This window comes from Odontesthes bonariensis, chromosome 24, assembly GCF_027942865.1.
Source record: "Odontesthes bonariensis isolate fOdoBon6 chromosome 24, fOdoBon6.hap1, whole genome shotgun sequence".
In the NCBI taxonomy this organism is placed as follows: Eukaryota; Metazoa; Chordata; class Actinopteri; order Atheriniformes; family Atherinopsidae; genus Odontesthes; species Odontesthes bonariensis.
This window is the reverse complement of record NC_134529.1, coordinates 15,588,237-15,604,080: the sequence shown is the minus strand read 5'-3', so window position 1 is coordinate 15,604,080 and position 15,844 is coordinate 15,588,237. Positions and strand designations below refer to the sequence as shown.

Genomic DNA, 15,844 nt, shown 5'->3' with positions numbered 1-15,844 from the left:
TGTCAATGCATACACACAAAATATGTCCTCTGCTTTTAACCCATATATATATATATATATATATATATATATATATATATATATATATGTTAAGTAGCAAAATCTCTTTATCACAATTAAAAAACATGAATGCATATATATAGGATTTCTGAGAAATTACCTCGTGGATTTCATGGTTTCTATAAAAGTAAATGTGATCAGCAGCCAAAAAGTATAACGTGCTGCTGCGTCATGAGCCGCCCCATTAGTTAAATGGATATTAGGTCAGAGGAAAGTGTTGTTTTGTTGTGAGGCCAGTTTAAGGAGTTGGTTGTGTTGAAATGTTGAGCTCTCTCTCTTCCTTGGGCTCAACTTGCTATCAAGGAGGAGTCGAGAGTCCTTCGGGGTTTCTCCTGGAACCTGCTCCTCAAATATAAAGCGCTCCCCCCAACCACCGGGAAAGACTGAATCATAACCCACAAGGAGGAGCCGCTGCATGTGCGCATCTGTCGTTTCTCCTAAATCTGTTTTGACACCCATCTCCAACTGTAGGCAGTGAGGGAGGCACCGCGGGATTTTCTTCTAAAGTGTGTTTTTATTTGTAGGTTGTTTTTTTTTCTCGTCATTTTAGATCACGCGCATATAGAAAGACTACAAGTTATCAAAAAGAGAGTCAGGAGCGCTTCCTAAGTTTGGAGAACAGAGAGCGCGCTGCAGATGGCTGCTTTGATCAGCGCGTACTCGTCGTGGCCGGAGTCCTTCGAGTGCCCTGCAGGTGACGGAGACGTGCCCGACGGACATGGCCCGCACAGGACTCCGGGGGACAAGGCGCCGGAGCCGCGGATCAGACGGCCCATGAACGCGTTCATGGTATGGGCCAAAGATGAGCGCAAACGGCTGGCGGTTCAAAATCCCGACCTGCACAACGCCGAGCTCAGCAAAATGTTGGGTGAGAAAAAAAAAGTTATTGAAAGTTACAATTTTACTATTCACCTATTATTACCATTATTAGGATTATTAACAATCCTAATAATAATCATCATCATCATAATAAACTAACTCTAATGATTCACTTCAGGCCTTTGTTGTTTCATAAAAGTTTTCTGTTGCGAGGCCAAAATGACAAAAGATTGAAATCTAAAATGGGGTTTTAAACACAGCTGAACGGCTTTTTAATGCCAGTTGGTCATTAAATTAAACCAAATAAATTAATCACAACTTCACAGTGGTTAGGGTGATTTATAAATGTCAATAATGGTCACCGGATTTCAAAATTCGTTTAGAAACAGACATGGAAGAGGAGAATAATTTTTCGCGGCTCATTGGATTCACGACTGGTGTTAAACTCGAACAAATCGGAATTCATTTCAGAACAGCAGTAGTATGCATCTAAAATGTGTTTTATGAACTGTATTTTAAATGTCTGCTTATCTTTGCAACATGGCAATAATGCCTTTTAAATGGGCCGAGTTTCGAGCTGAAAAGAACACTAAACTAAGAATAGTTTAATTCAAACATCCTTTTTTTCCTTCTATGTCTTCTATTTAGCCTACTGAGAAGTTAATGAACAGTGCTAAATATTTCAATAAAAATATTCTGTCATATCATCAAGTCATTCTTTCTAAAGAGTTTACCTTTTCAATTTTGCTATTCAGTTTTTGTGTGGATTTATTATTTTAATTATTCCTGAAAAGGAAGCCTTTTAAAATCATAATGAAAACTTTTACAAATATTTTATGGGAAATATTTGTATGACATTAAAGACAGAAGGAATGTGTCACACCTGAAATTAAGAAAATAAATGAAGGAAAAACAAGAACAAATTAAAACTTTTCAGAAAAGATTTCCTGTTAAAATTAAGATTTTTTTTGTGTCTTGTGTGCATGCAGGAAAGTCATGGAAGGCCCTAACTCCTCCTCAGAAGAGGCCCTACGTGGAGGAGGCAGAGAGGCTTCGGGTGCAGCACATGCAGGACTACCCCAACTATAAGTATCGGCCTCGCCGGAAGAAACAGCTGAAACGCATCTGCAAGAGAGTGGACCCTGTCTTCCTGAGTGGGCTGGCTCCTGATCACAGCGCCCTGACTGAGCAGCGCGTCCTTTGTCACCCCCTTGACAAAGACGAGGGCAGCCCTAATGGAGTCGGCGGTGGGTTTTCCTGCTCCAGCCCTGCCCTGCCCAGTGTCAGAACCTTCAGAGACCCAGCTGGCTCCAACAGTAGCTTCGACACCTACCCCTACGGCCTGCCCACCCCTCCTGAGATGTCTCCCTTAGATGCCATGGACCACGATCATGTACCCTCCTCTTATTACTCAACGTCCGGTAGCTCCTCTGTCTCCTGCTCTTCCACAGCCTCGTGTCCCGATGAGCACCACCAGAATCAGTCCCACATGGGCAGCCCGCCTCCTTACCACACTGACTACACCCAGGGTCAAATCCACTGTGGGGGCACACACTTAGGCCACATCCCTCACTTGCCTCAAACTGGAGGCGGCGGTGGACTGATCTCCGGCCCTCATCTGTCTTACTATAGTTCCTCATCCTTCCCGCAGATTCACCACGGGCTCCACCAGGGCCACATGGGTCAGCTGTCCCCACCACCAGAGACTCAGGGACACCTGGAGACTTTAGACCAGCTGAGCCAGGCTGAGCTCCTGGGTGAGGTGGACCGCAATGAGTTTGACCAGTACCTGAACTCGACTGGGACCGGGTTCCACCCCGAGCAGGGCAGCGGCATGACAGTAACGGGACACATCCAGGTGGCATCAGCTGCCACTGCTTCTGCCACTGCTTGTCCCAGCAGCACCACAGAAACCAGCCTCATTTCTGTGCTCGCCGACGCAACGGCGGCCTACTACAACAACTATGGCATCTCGTAAGCACCTATCGAGCATGTGACCGACACTGCAAGATTATAGAGACGAGTTAAGAGATCTGGGATGATGTTGCGCTTGAGTGCTGATAAGGGCCATATTTTGTTGTGTGCCCGTTTGTGATTTCAAAACCCTTATGAGCATCAACGAGCAACTTCTTCCGACCATCCACGAAAAAGCTGAACTGATTACTGAGCAATATGATTGTCTGGAGCCGAGGAAAGAACAAAGAACAAAGAACAAAGAGCAATTTGAGGAACATGAAGAAAAGGAGATGGACACCTCAGGGAAGCAGACACAAAACACTATAGTATGCCACCTCCAGTTGTCATGAAATTTCCAAACCAGTTGAACAATCTTAAAAGACTTGTTTGTCCACTTGTAAATGCTACCAGTTACTGTTGCCACCGAGGCATGTACAGACTCTCTTTAGAAGCTAATTTAAGTCCTTTGATGATTTGCATAAATGTAATGCTAATATCAACGCTTTCCATTCGAATGTTTGTATTTCATGTTCTTGCTCTCATTAGTTTGGGAGTCTTACCTCAGTAGATGTAATTGAATGAGGTTTTGGTTGGACATTTCTTATGCAATTTAAGAAAAAGGTTTTTGATGAAGAAAGAAAAGGCATTTATACTTCTCAAGTACTTCATAATATATATAATCAACCTTTACAATGAAAAATAATAACGGTAACTATAACTGTATGCTGATTTAGGTTTATGAATGACATTAATTTAAAATAAAGGTCAATTTTTATATTAATGCAGTTGCCACTTGGATGATACGCCCACAGACAAAGTACCACAAAAGAATGAGCATTTGTCATTTCATTGTTATTCAAAGGAGATGTCGGTAATAACCGATACATTTCAGGGTTGCGGCCACTTAGAACAGCGAGAAATAAAAATGACTATAAAAAAAAGTATAGGACTCCTGCTAGTTTGTGATGATTTCCATGCACAAATTGGAGAGAAAAAAAAATTGAATGCATCTTATTTTAGAGATTCATCTCTAAATGGAGTGCCACACCAGGTAATTCTTCTATTCCAGGCTCGAGAGGCCCATTCCAACACCCACTACCGTACTGGCTTTCTCCACCCTCCATCGTGTTTCTCCATTCATCTCTACTTTCTTTCATTTCATCCCAGTTCAGAGGATTAGTGTAAAACAGGCGCGAATTCGTCGCCACCCGCCTTCATCTCAGCCGTTCTTTGTTTTGTTGGAGTCTTATTCTGGGCGCCATTCTAAGGCATGCTGGACCCCCACCACCCCTTCCGCAGCCGCCCCCTCATCCCATGGTATATCTTGCTGATGCAGACCTTTCGTAATCTGTGCAAAATAAATAAAAATATAAAAATTCCAGGGCCTCCTTCACTGTTTTACACCCTCCTCATTTTTCTCTCTATTTTTCTTCCCTTTCTCCTCTCTCCACTCCTCCCCTTCTCTATCGCTCTGTCCTCTTGAATTTTTCTTGTTCGATAAAAGGAATTCAGGGGGCTTTTGACAAATCCTGGAGTCTGGCTGGTCTTCCTGCATTTTTTGGGAATGGTTGAGTCGTGCTTCTTGTAAAGAGGATGTAGCGGAGGAGCGGTGTTTCCTGCCTGATAAGGGAAAAGCCTCTCTCCGTCAGGATGTTTGGGCCTGGCTGGGCCCTGCATTAAAGAGCCAGAGTGAGGGAAGGGAACCTGCTGTTCAGCAAGCGGGAGGAAGCACTGCCGCGCTGATTAACATCTTACCTACCCGTCTTTACTTAGCCACCATTTTTTAGGAGCGGCTTTGTCAACCTGGCCTCTTGTACGTTTTACCACAAACACGCTTGTGGCAAACACATATAGAAAACGTGACCTCTTTCTGTACCCATATCCAATCTTGATTGTGTGCTTCTGACACACCTTTCTGTGGATGTGATTAAACTGACCAGAATGACAACATTCATCATGTAGCAGTCTTTGCAGCTGGCCACTGTCGTGCTCATTTCTTTAAGGTTAGATCATTACCCTCTTCGCCTGCAGGCTTTGAAATTCTGCAGAGGGTCAGTTTGAGCGCAACTGCATTTTGAATGTGGGAGCCGGACGGGTGGAGCCCCAGGCATTCGGGGTGAGAAAGTAAGTCATTGATGGGGCATCGGCCCCAGAGTTGTCAGGGGTTAGCCCAGAGTGCTGCTGCAGACTCCCTTGGTAAAGACGACCTGCAATGTCTCAACAATCCCAACCGCCGCCTCAGGGTAGGTTATTGTAGCACAGAGTAGGACAAAGACTCAAGCGTCAAGAAAGCATCACATTAGACTCAGGTTGGTACACACAACAAGTTTCAGTTACACATGATCTCTGGGTCTGCTATTTCTATTTTTAAACCGAATCGTATGTTTCATTCCGGCAACTTAGGAAATTATTATGGCCAAGAGAAAAATCCAAACTGAAATGAGGGAAGGAGAATCAAAAATGCAAGTGCACAGTTACTCAGTCCTTTTAGTTTTTAGTGAATCATTCTTTAAGATATTTCATTTTTACTACAATATATTTTTCATCTTTTGATCTATTTATTTCATAATTTTTATTTTTTTTAGGAGAATGTTCTTAAATCTATAAGGGAACACATACATTTATAATATGACATATACTGTTTTTTTTTTATGGTAACTTTGAATTGCTATGCTATAGCAACTGGATAATCATCCTAATAAACATTATAAATCAATTTGTTACACATTAACATGTCACTCAACACATTACTAAGAAGAACCACAAGCAGTTTTAGACATTGCTTCATGTAGACTATCAAGATGCCTGCAGTTAAATTATGAACATATTAAGAAAAAAAATTAAATTAGTTCCACCGCAAATGAGCGTGGATCACCAACAGTAATCATATTTTCTATTCATAGTTCCTATTTCTGTGCTAACAATTTTGATTGTTTCCCCGAATAATCACCTGATACATCATCTTTCAGCCTTATCCGTTCCACAAAGCATGTCATTGTTTCACTTTCACACACACCAACAGTGGCGTAGTTGCCAAGCGAGATGACATCAGGAACAACTTGGGGTTCAGTGCTTTGCTTGAAGACACTTCAGAATGCGGAAAAAGCAGGGAATCTAACCACTGACCCTATGACTAATGGACAACCCACTCAAGAACCTGAGCCATGCTTCCTTAGAAGAAAAAAAAAAAAATTCCCCTTGAAATTCCCAGGAAAGCTACACAAGATTGTTAACTGGGATTTGCGGATCCTGTGACATTCAAGTTTTCGGGAAGTAAGGGCAAAACACTCAACTTGTCAGCCTCAATTTTTTCCTCTCTTGAAGTTGACTCATCGTCACCTTAACCTTTAGTCAGAGCCTACCACTGAAACCAGGGCCAGTGACTGTTGCCGTTTCAGCGGCAATAAATCAACAAGGACGGAAAGGGAGAATAATGTGACAACAAACAGTGCCGTGACACTTCTGTGAACTACTATGAAATGCAACATTTTAAACGCAGTGGCGCAACTGTGAATCATCTCCGCAGTGCTTTTTCCCCAAGACACTTGTGTTCATATTACTATATATTTGACAAATTGAATTCTTCACACACTTAAATGGATATTACAAGGTTTACAATATTTGGGATGATAAGGATAAAGGCTGAACAAACAAAAGAGCGTCCTCTTGTTATTTCTCTCTGATTGCTGGCTGGCTCAGTTCCAGTCTCAGGTCAAGCCTGTGGAATGAGTCTGTCAGGTAGTCTGTTATGTTTCCTATTTCCTCCTCTGCCGTCATGTCACTTCCCTGGGCAAACAAACAACATTGCTGGTCTAACGCAACGCCAACTGTCAAGGTAACAACGTAAAGGCTCGTGTGTGTGTGGACGGGACCCTGAGCCGTCACAGCTGTGTAAAGTATTATCCATCTACTGGGAGTGATGGGAGCTCTGATCACTGATCGTGTTCTCAGGAGGCACAGCGGAGGCTGTCTGTCTGCTCACTCCATTGTGTGGCTGGAGAGGGAGCGTCCAGTCACGTCACATCTGGAAGCTGAGTATTTGAGCTATATGACGCTCTTAATGTTGCAACTGTAGGTCAAGAGGAAGTAGCTGATTTGAACTACGTGACTAAGGCATATATTACTGATTGAGACTGAGATGCCCTTCAAATATACAGTATGTGTTGTGTTCTGGTGTGTTTGAGTGATGTAAATTGACTTCTGTACTCCCCCTTCATGATTGTTATATGATGACAGGAGCTAGATTATCGCCATGTAAGAGATTTTAAGACAGAAAGAGATGCAAATAATTTATTTTATCCACATATTTTTTTGCTGCTGAGTAGAACAAAATTATTTCATGTTGATGATCTGGGGGGGTGGGTAATTAAAAAAGCTCAATATAACAGCGTAAATGCAATGAACGTTACACCAAATTAAACTACTCTATATGACGGATAAAGACACATTTACATCAGTAAACACTAAATGTTGTTGGAGTGCATTTCCACTTGGAGAGAGTTACAGCAGCATAAGAACCTGTTTACAATTTGTATTTGGCCCTAAATCTGGCCAAATGAGGAGAAGGGGGGGAAACACACACACACACACACACACAGACATTTCACAGCAAGGGGATTATGGGTGCAGCTATTCTTCATCTCATTGTGGCTCAAAAACAGGCGGAGAGTGTGGTGGCAGGCAGGCGTGTACGTCGCCGGACGAAGAATGGACCAGACTCGTCGAGGGACAGGTGCCATGTGGCAGTGGATGTGCGGGGATGCAGATGGGGACCCCTGGAAAACTTGGGGGACCATGTGAGCAGCCAAGGGCCTCCCAGCCGTACCTGAGCTGTGAATGCTGCAGCTGAACAGGATCCGGCACCTGTTCTAAGCAGATACAGGCGGCCAGCGAGCGCGCAGAGGGAGGCCAGCACATGGCTGCCAACCTAGAGAAGGAGAAGGCTAGATTTCCATTTACCAGAAAGCGCAGCCTGATTACCAAATCGGTACATGCAGTAAAGCTTTTGCTGTATGCAGCAGAATGTAGAAAAAAAGGAACGAGAAATGTGCTTTTTTCCAGAAGAAATCAGTCAACTCCACACTTTAATAGGAGCATTCAAAATGTTTGAAAATGTTTTAAAGAAACGGCATCAAGCAATACAGTTCTACAGATACTATTTCAAACGAGCGCTCCAAAATTGCAGAACATGCCCTATTTTTACCGCCAGGCCTGCATTGGTGTGGAAGCGCATAGGTTGCATTGGTCTGCTCTGTGTATGCTGCAGCGCTATCTGGCTTGTTTTTGACTGCAGCAGATTTTCCCTTGGGTGGTGTAACTCTTCACCTCAATGTAGAGGAGGATGTTCCTATTGTGCTTCCTAATTGCAATGTGGTTGTACCATTTAAGAGATAGAACATCCTCATGTGTTCCTCGGGTGATCTCACATTGTGGGAATACCTGAAGGAGGCATTTTGATCGAGTTAACTGCAATGTGTAAAAATTCTTTCATTTTCTGGAAAACTATATTTAACTAAGAGTGGCACACGAAAGCTGCAGCTACACTGTAAAGGATATGGTTAATTCCTGCTGTCAGGAATGACTAAAATGGGTCATCTTTTAAGATGCTGTTACTTATTGACACACTCAGTCATAAATAAATACATAAATAAAATAATGCCCCAACCAAACATTAAGTGAATTGCTATGGCTCTTTTAAAAGGACAGGGTACATATTTTTTGATCTGAAGTCACTCCCCATCTCTTCCATCTTAGTGGGCCCTTGCATTGCCACTATGCCTCTGGCACTGTTGTCCTACACTAACAGAGTTTACTCAGCATGCATCCTGAAAAGCAGACAGCGTAATGATTCAGATGAGTGATGTTATAAGTTCAGCGGTGTGAGAGAGCCCCTTTTAACAGCTACTGTGGAGGATAGACAAAGCAAACCACCAGACCGCCTGATGACAGCTTTAGACGCAAACTGAGAGCCATTAAGTTTCTAATGTTTCAGCAAAGATAATTAATAAAAACCGTGAACCCACTTCTCTTTATGTAGCTAAATAATTATTGCAACTAACAACTATTTTCATCCTGGATCAATCTGCTGATCATTTTGTTCTTTTTTTGTTTCTTTTGGTTTGTAAAAAAAAACAAAAAAATTGTGAGAAATGTGATCACAAGTGCTCTACCTGGATGTGAAAATTGCTTCTAATTTCTTGTCAAGTGACAACCAGATTAACTGACGATAGTAAATTTTGGCTATATTTGTTTGGTAGTCAAAAATATGAATCTGCAAAGTAACAAGCAACTAAATATGTCTGATATGTACTGTAGCAAAGTGAAATGTACCGTAGTTTTCTGTGTGATGAGATGGAATAAAAGTAATTGGAAACAAAAGAGTCACAAAAAATAAAATTACTTCCAATTTAGGTGAACTGAGTTACATTCCACCTCTGCTTGTACCAAATATTTTCACTCTGGTGAAAAATCAACCAAAAGGGTGTCAATGAACATGTTTTGTTTTGACCTATTACATTCAAATAATTTTATTAATGGAGGTGAACACTGAAATATTGTCTTTTTTTAACAAAAAGAGGCGGTTTACAGTTTTTTCTTTCTATCAAAGATATGAAATACGGGCTGAACAGCGGTGTGGTGGTTAGCAGAGTTGCCTCACGGCAAGAAAGTTCCTGGGTTTGAATCTCGGCTGAGGACGTTCTGTGAAGAGTTTGAATGTTCACCCTGTGTGTGCGTTGGTTCTCTGGCTTCCTCCCACAGTCCAATAACATTCATGTTAAGTTAATTAATTAAATGAATTAAATAATTAATGAATTGGGATCAACATACATTCCGTCAAAAGTACCCAATGTTTTTTGTCAATTCCTGGTTTGATTTAGACAATAACATTACTTGATAAGGGTTAGAATATGTGGTTTTGTGGTTATGTCCAAAATACATTCTTTTTACAATGCGACCATCGCCCTCATGGATCCCATTTCGCTGGTCGTTTTGTTTAAACAGAACACGTTTCTATAAAACATGTTCTTTTTCCGCTTGGCTCTGGAAATGACCTTTTCAAGAAAATGAAAGAAGAGAGTTCACCTTCACAACTGAGGTGTTCTATGTCCTCGAGGCTGGAAATGTAGGTCGTTTGTCACGGAACATCCCTCCTGAAGCATGTTCAGGAAAATCTGGACTGTTTCATCAGCAGTTGGAATTATTGTACATTTTCTTTTTCCAACTCTGTACACCTGTTTGGCAAAAAAAAGTGTGCAGAGAATATTTGCTCTCAGTGCAGAGGGAAAGTTTCTGCTAGGTGTGCAGTTTGAATCCAAGACACGACCGTTAGTTGTTTCAAAGTGACTTAATGTCCTCTCTCAAGAATTATTTTCATTTTTCATTTAAAAGTTTCTGTTTTTCTACAATATGCACATCTGGAAATTTTTTCTATTCATACATCGTGATACTAAAATAATCCAGGCTAATTATCAAAATAATTCTAATCTTTTTCTTTTTTTTTACCACTATTCTTGAAAAGCAAGTGTTATAAGATTAAATGCATCATGCTCACATTTCTGGAAATATAGTTGTAGTCTTTCCGTACCCGTGGCCTGAAAAGATCTGTCAGATGACTGATCTGTGATGTAAGTTCCTACATACAAACCTCACGTACTGCTGGTTATTCAGAGATAAAGTACGTCAGTTATGGCACACAGTATTTCCCGTGCCTTGATGTGTGCTGTTTTCACTCAGAATTTCTCGGTAAGAATGCTCCTCACTGACCTTGGCACCAGCTAACCCTGGCATCATTTCCATGCTCACTCCCATTTCTCCAGCCTTACGTTACGGGTTTAATATTTGGGATGTTGTTGATGTCTGAGCTTGGAGGAATCCCTTCCTGCTGGATGTTTCCTTAAAGACTCAACATCAAAAATGGGAGGCATGGAAATGACTCACATGGTTGTCCCAAGAGTTCAGACACTTTAACTTAAGTACCATGTTGACAGGTTCAAAACAGGATATGAGCTAGATAGGTCTATGTTTATTACAGATGGCAGACTACTTTAAGAGCAGTGATAGCTGAAAGCTAAGATAAGCAAATCAAGCAGCCACAGTCACGTATCCATTATGACCCACATAATAGGATGGCCAGCAATTCACAAATCATTAATATAAAGGGTTTTAACTTATATTCAAGCTCCTGCACAAGAGAAACCATTCTACAGTGGCTTAGCATTTAATTATATAGCAGACTTTAATTCATAATCATATGCTTCTTAACTGCAAAATTAACTATGCAGTACAGCAATGCAGCACCTGTAGGCAAGTGAGGTTAAATTAGTGTATTTTCCAAATAAGAATTATTCCAAGCACTGCAGTTTCTGAGAGCCAAACAAAACAAAACCACAGATATTCATGATATAAACCTGCCAATTTCTGCTTAGTAATAGAATGCAGGCAAAACTGCCCCTGAAACGAATAAATTAATACGATTGGTGGGCTGCGCATGATTGTTTTAGTCTATAACAAACATTGAATCAGGTTTGGCTGCTTCTATCCATAATTGTGCATAAAGCTGGCGACCAAACACGATTACATTTGAAAATGGCCTACCTTCTCTTAATTTGAATTAAAAAAAAGTCCTGTCATACTTAATCTAAAAGTGGTTTTCAGCGCGCCAGCACCTAGCGGACATGAGAAGAAGCGCAGCTGAAGGGACATGTAAGGGGCGGGGGGGTTGTTTCTGACTGCAAAGCCGTTTCTCATCAAATGCATTCATTTCTCTGATATATTTCCCAGGTAGAAATTTACTTAACAAGACTTCGTATGGGATTGTCACTTTCCAGCTCTGTAGCCTACAGATATCCGTTTTTTTTTTGTTGTTGTTTTTACATTAGACTTTAACTCCCTGTTGCTAAATCTGTGCTAATTATGAAACCCGCTGACTTAAACCAGCAATCATCAAACATACACCCACGTGAAATTGGAGTCACGCGGGGATGTTCTCTCAATGGAGGGGAGTGGCTCCCCCTGCTGCGTCAACGTGACGCACACTGACACTGCGACACTCCCAGGTGTTTGAGGGGTTCCCCAGTTATGAATCTTAGTCCAAAAGTTTAGATTGTAAATTATTAGACAATATATGACAACTACAAAGACATGGCTGCCTTTAAGGTTCTTCCCTGCACCTTGTAGTAGTAATAGTAACTTAGTGTCAATATTTTTGATAAATTATTTATGTGTAATATGTGTAATGTGGAATCATTTTTTGCTAGAATTATCTCCATAACCGATCATCTCTAATAATAAACTCCAGCATGGTTGATAATTGATAATTCTGTTACAGATGACTCTTGTGATGACTTGCAAAGTAGATAATATGTGCTTTTTCTTTATTATTTTGTTCATTTGTGTACACATATACATTTTATGTATAATATTACAAGTATATAATGCATGTATTGTAATTACAGCGATCTGATCTGCTGCCTATCTTGGCCAGGTTACTCTTGCAAATAAAGATTTTGAATCCCAACAGCCTTGTGTCCCGGCTTAGTTTGATCGTACCGTAGAAGAAACTGATTGGGTACTTTTAGCTTTCACTAATAAGATTAATGTCCACATGACTTATGTTGGCAGACTCCTGTAAAAATGGTGGTAAATGCCCGTTCATTTGCTGCACATGCATCACCACAGATGCACATACTGTACTAAATGGCAGAAGCCTTATAAGACCACGTATGGTTGTACTAGCTGCTGGACTTTGCAATCTGATTTGCATTTGAAACATTTAGTAACAATGAGAAATAATTTGAATCTCAAAGTCATATAGTTAAATCCATTCAAAATTGCTTGTAGCTTAAATGTAAGTAAATTAGCGACTGTGATGTCTCTATGTCTGGTAAAGGTTAAAAGGTGAGCAAAGCTAATGTGTGTCTGGACACATTGTCACAGCATTAGCACATGTTCTTACTGGTTAGGATTAAACTCTTCAAAGGCACGGAATTGTTTTGTGGTTTACTTACATTTACTGAGAATACTTTATTTTATGCTCAAATAACTGTAAGATACCATCAATAATGTGATATTATTTAAGGCCAAACTGCTGTTTGAATCATTTTGCAGCTCTGATGCTACATGATGCCATAGATGGCTACAAAGAAGGTTACTAATATTGCAATTTTTTGCAATTAGTAAACGTTGCAGGATTGTTGGGTTTCTTTAAAGCTGCAGCTCACAGCTTTAGTCATAAACCACGGAATCAGCTGGATGCTGTTCTTATCCTAACTCAAGAGACCCCAGAGGGTCAGTGAATGGACAAAGGACTTTACCAGGGATTAGACTGTTTTCTTGTAAGTGACTTTCTCAGAGTGGAGTGATAGTTGGAAATGTAGAAGGACTGGTAGCTTGTATAACGACCGGAGGCAACATCGCCATTTGGAACTTTGCAAAACTTGTTGCATCACAGTCTGAATTAGGAGTGTATCTGCTGTATTTTACAGCAGATAGGCAGTTTCAGTGATTATTACATAGAGTAACTTAGTGTACAAATGTAACATTTGTACAAAGCCAAGGGTGTAATCACATACCGATGTTTATATTTGTGACAACTAATGCAAATTTTAATTAAAAGTACTTATCAAATCTTACACTTAAGCTTCCACCTTCTTTTTTAAGCTGTCCGAGTCTAACCTTTTTACTGGGGCCATTTGTCAGTGGTTCACCTTCTTGCGGGATGCTTTATTAGGACTTAATGTAGCTGGAGTCCTGCAGCACAACAGGTTGCTCTCTAATTAGACCTGATATTTTGGCAGCAACCTGGAGGAGGGAGTGCTAAGCTCAAGCATCAGTGCCCACGTGTGAGCTTGAGTGTTGATGAGCTCTGGGGTGTCCTGCTGTGACTGTGATCCAGACTACATTCACATGGTGCTAGTCAGGCAACAACAGGATGTGGGAGATCATTTTGTGCTGTGCACCTATTTCACGGCCAGCAGATAAAGTGCTTCTGTTGGTCAGAAATTGATTGAAGAAAAGTCATTTCTGCCATATCTGTGAGTCTCAATAATGATTCCATTCAGAGCTGACTAACACTGATTAAGACCTATTTAATCTGACTCCAAGGGGTGAGAAGAGGTGCCCTCCTCGCACAGGAAAGCCCACAGTCAAATCCTCAGCAGTTCATGTACGTCACACTCACCTTCATGGCTAAGCAGGGGGGTGGGGGTCCCATGAGTTTGTCTCATGAGTCAGGATACAGTTAGTCAGCCCTTTTGGACTCAACTCCACCCCAACATGCCCCATCAAGCTGCTTAAGAAGACAGATGGCACACGGAGGCTTGACGTGTCTAGGCTTCGTGAGAGTAGGGTCTCATGTGACAATTCTTTTTAAACTTCCGACATCTTAGGGAAGGATCGGCATGCTGTCTGTGAGCCTCTGATAAGGGTTACCCCTCATACTGTGTGGCAGCTGGTTTGTCCTTGAACACATTAACCAAACCCTGAGTGATACCGAGACAAGAACCGTACATGCCTTCAACTCAGTGCAACTCCATTTTATTTAGCATGTTTAGTGCATAATCAGAATCTAAGTAATCTGAGGGTATTTTGCATTGTGAATTAAAAAAAACTACAATATCTTAAATAGAAACCCAGTGATTCTTTTGAGCCAGTACTTGGCAACAGTGGGGAGGAAAAACTACTTTTTAACAAGAAGACACCAGACTCAGGAGGGCTGCCAGCATTGGGAAACATCAAACAATGTAACAATAAACACTGAGCAAATTAGTCGGCCAGCAGATCAGAAGCATGCAGCTCCTGAGCCAGAGATACCTGCAAGAAGGTACAGAGCGAGAGAGAAAGGAGCACAAACCACTGGGGGAAAAAAAGAACACAAACATAATGACATACAATATTACCCTGTTAGTGACGAGGGAAACTTTGAACATAGCTCTGCATTCCAAACATGAACTGAGATTTCGTACTGATCTAAAGTGATCATTAAAAGCCCAGTGTGTGGAATGTCATGATATCCAGTTGGCAGGAAATGGAAACCAACTGAATCCAATCCACCAGACTCCAAATTATGGGGCCTTTGTAAAATGGGAATTGCCCACTTAAGAGCAATAGCATACAGTTTATCTTTCCAGTTCCTGTAAGAACTCTTGCTGTAAGATTTTGAATAACCTGGAGGTTTCAAATACAGCTCATCATCACTGTATTAGAAGAGTAATTGTGACGAGAACATGTACATATCTGATTGGTGATGAGTCAAGACTGCAATAATGTCTATAAACATGTGCCTATATATGAATATACAACATCTGTAGGATCTGTGCTTTCAGTTTGTTGTTCACATGTAGTCCGAGTGATGCTGGCCAATCACATCTCAGTAGGCTCATGGTAGATGCAGCAAACTGTCCAAAACCACTGACTATTATCTGAAGATGGCGTTTATTAGCTTTCTAATAATTGTCTTAAATCACTGATTATTGCATGAAATATGTTATCATTTCCCCTCACAGATATGCAGAACAGTTACAGGTGCGCTGTTAAGCCGAGCTACGGTTACAGCTTGACACTGTCCTTGTCCAAGTATAATCAAGAGAAAGGAAATTGGTTTACTGAAGCATATTTACTTGTTAAAAGTCTGCTTTCAGTCAAACTAACACAATTCTTGTCAACATTCTTGTAACTGATCATCAGTGAAGACTTAAATGGAAACTATCACGACTAGGTATTGGATATCAATTATTTGTACAGAAGATACTCACATTTGCTTTACATAACAAATAAGGAAAGAGAACCAAGGAAACTACAATCTAGGTGGGCTGAGAAGCTTATACTTGATTTGGTGTTATTGTTCTCTTGTCATTGCTGCTATTATGAGAAAAATTGGATTCTTATGATTATTTTTGTCAGTAGAAAGCTTGGAACTGTTGAAACGGCAGTCTTTCAGTAATGGAAAACGATAACGTGAAAAAGAATTAAAAAAATAAAAATTGAATAATGACGTGTTGTAGGTGCCTTG

At 40.9% G+C, this 15,844-nt stretch overlaps 1 protein-coding gene across 1 annotated transcript; it reads left to right on the top strand.

Annotated features, from left to right (window-relative positions):
- Positions 1 to 453: 453 nt before the first annotated feature.
- Positions 454 to 4,214, top strand: sox7 (SRY-box transcription factor 7). The gene is made up of 2 exons (XM_075458743.1): positions 454 to 928; positions 1,869 to 4,214. The coding sequence occupies exons 1-2, from the start codon at positions 697 to 699 to the stop codon at positions 2,855 to 2,857; spliced, it is 1,221 nt and encodes a 406-aa protein (XP_075314858.1). The 5' UTR covers positions 454 to 696; the 3' UTR covers positions 2,858 to 4,214.
- Positions 4,215 to 15,844: the final 11,630 nt, after the last annotated feature.

Excerpts from the sequence above, each read along its gene's own strand:
- sox7 (XM_075458743.1), top strand. The coding sequence starts at position 697 with ATGGCTGCTTTGATCAGCGCGTACTCGTCGTGGCCGGAGTCCTTCGAG. Across the intron at positions 929-1,868 it reads CGAGCTCAGCAAAATGTTGG|GAAAGTCATGGAAGGCCCTA; the intron begins GTGAGAAAAAAA and ends GTGTGCATGCAG.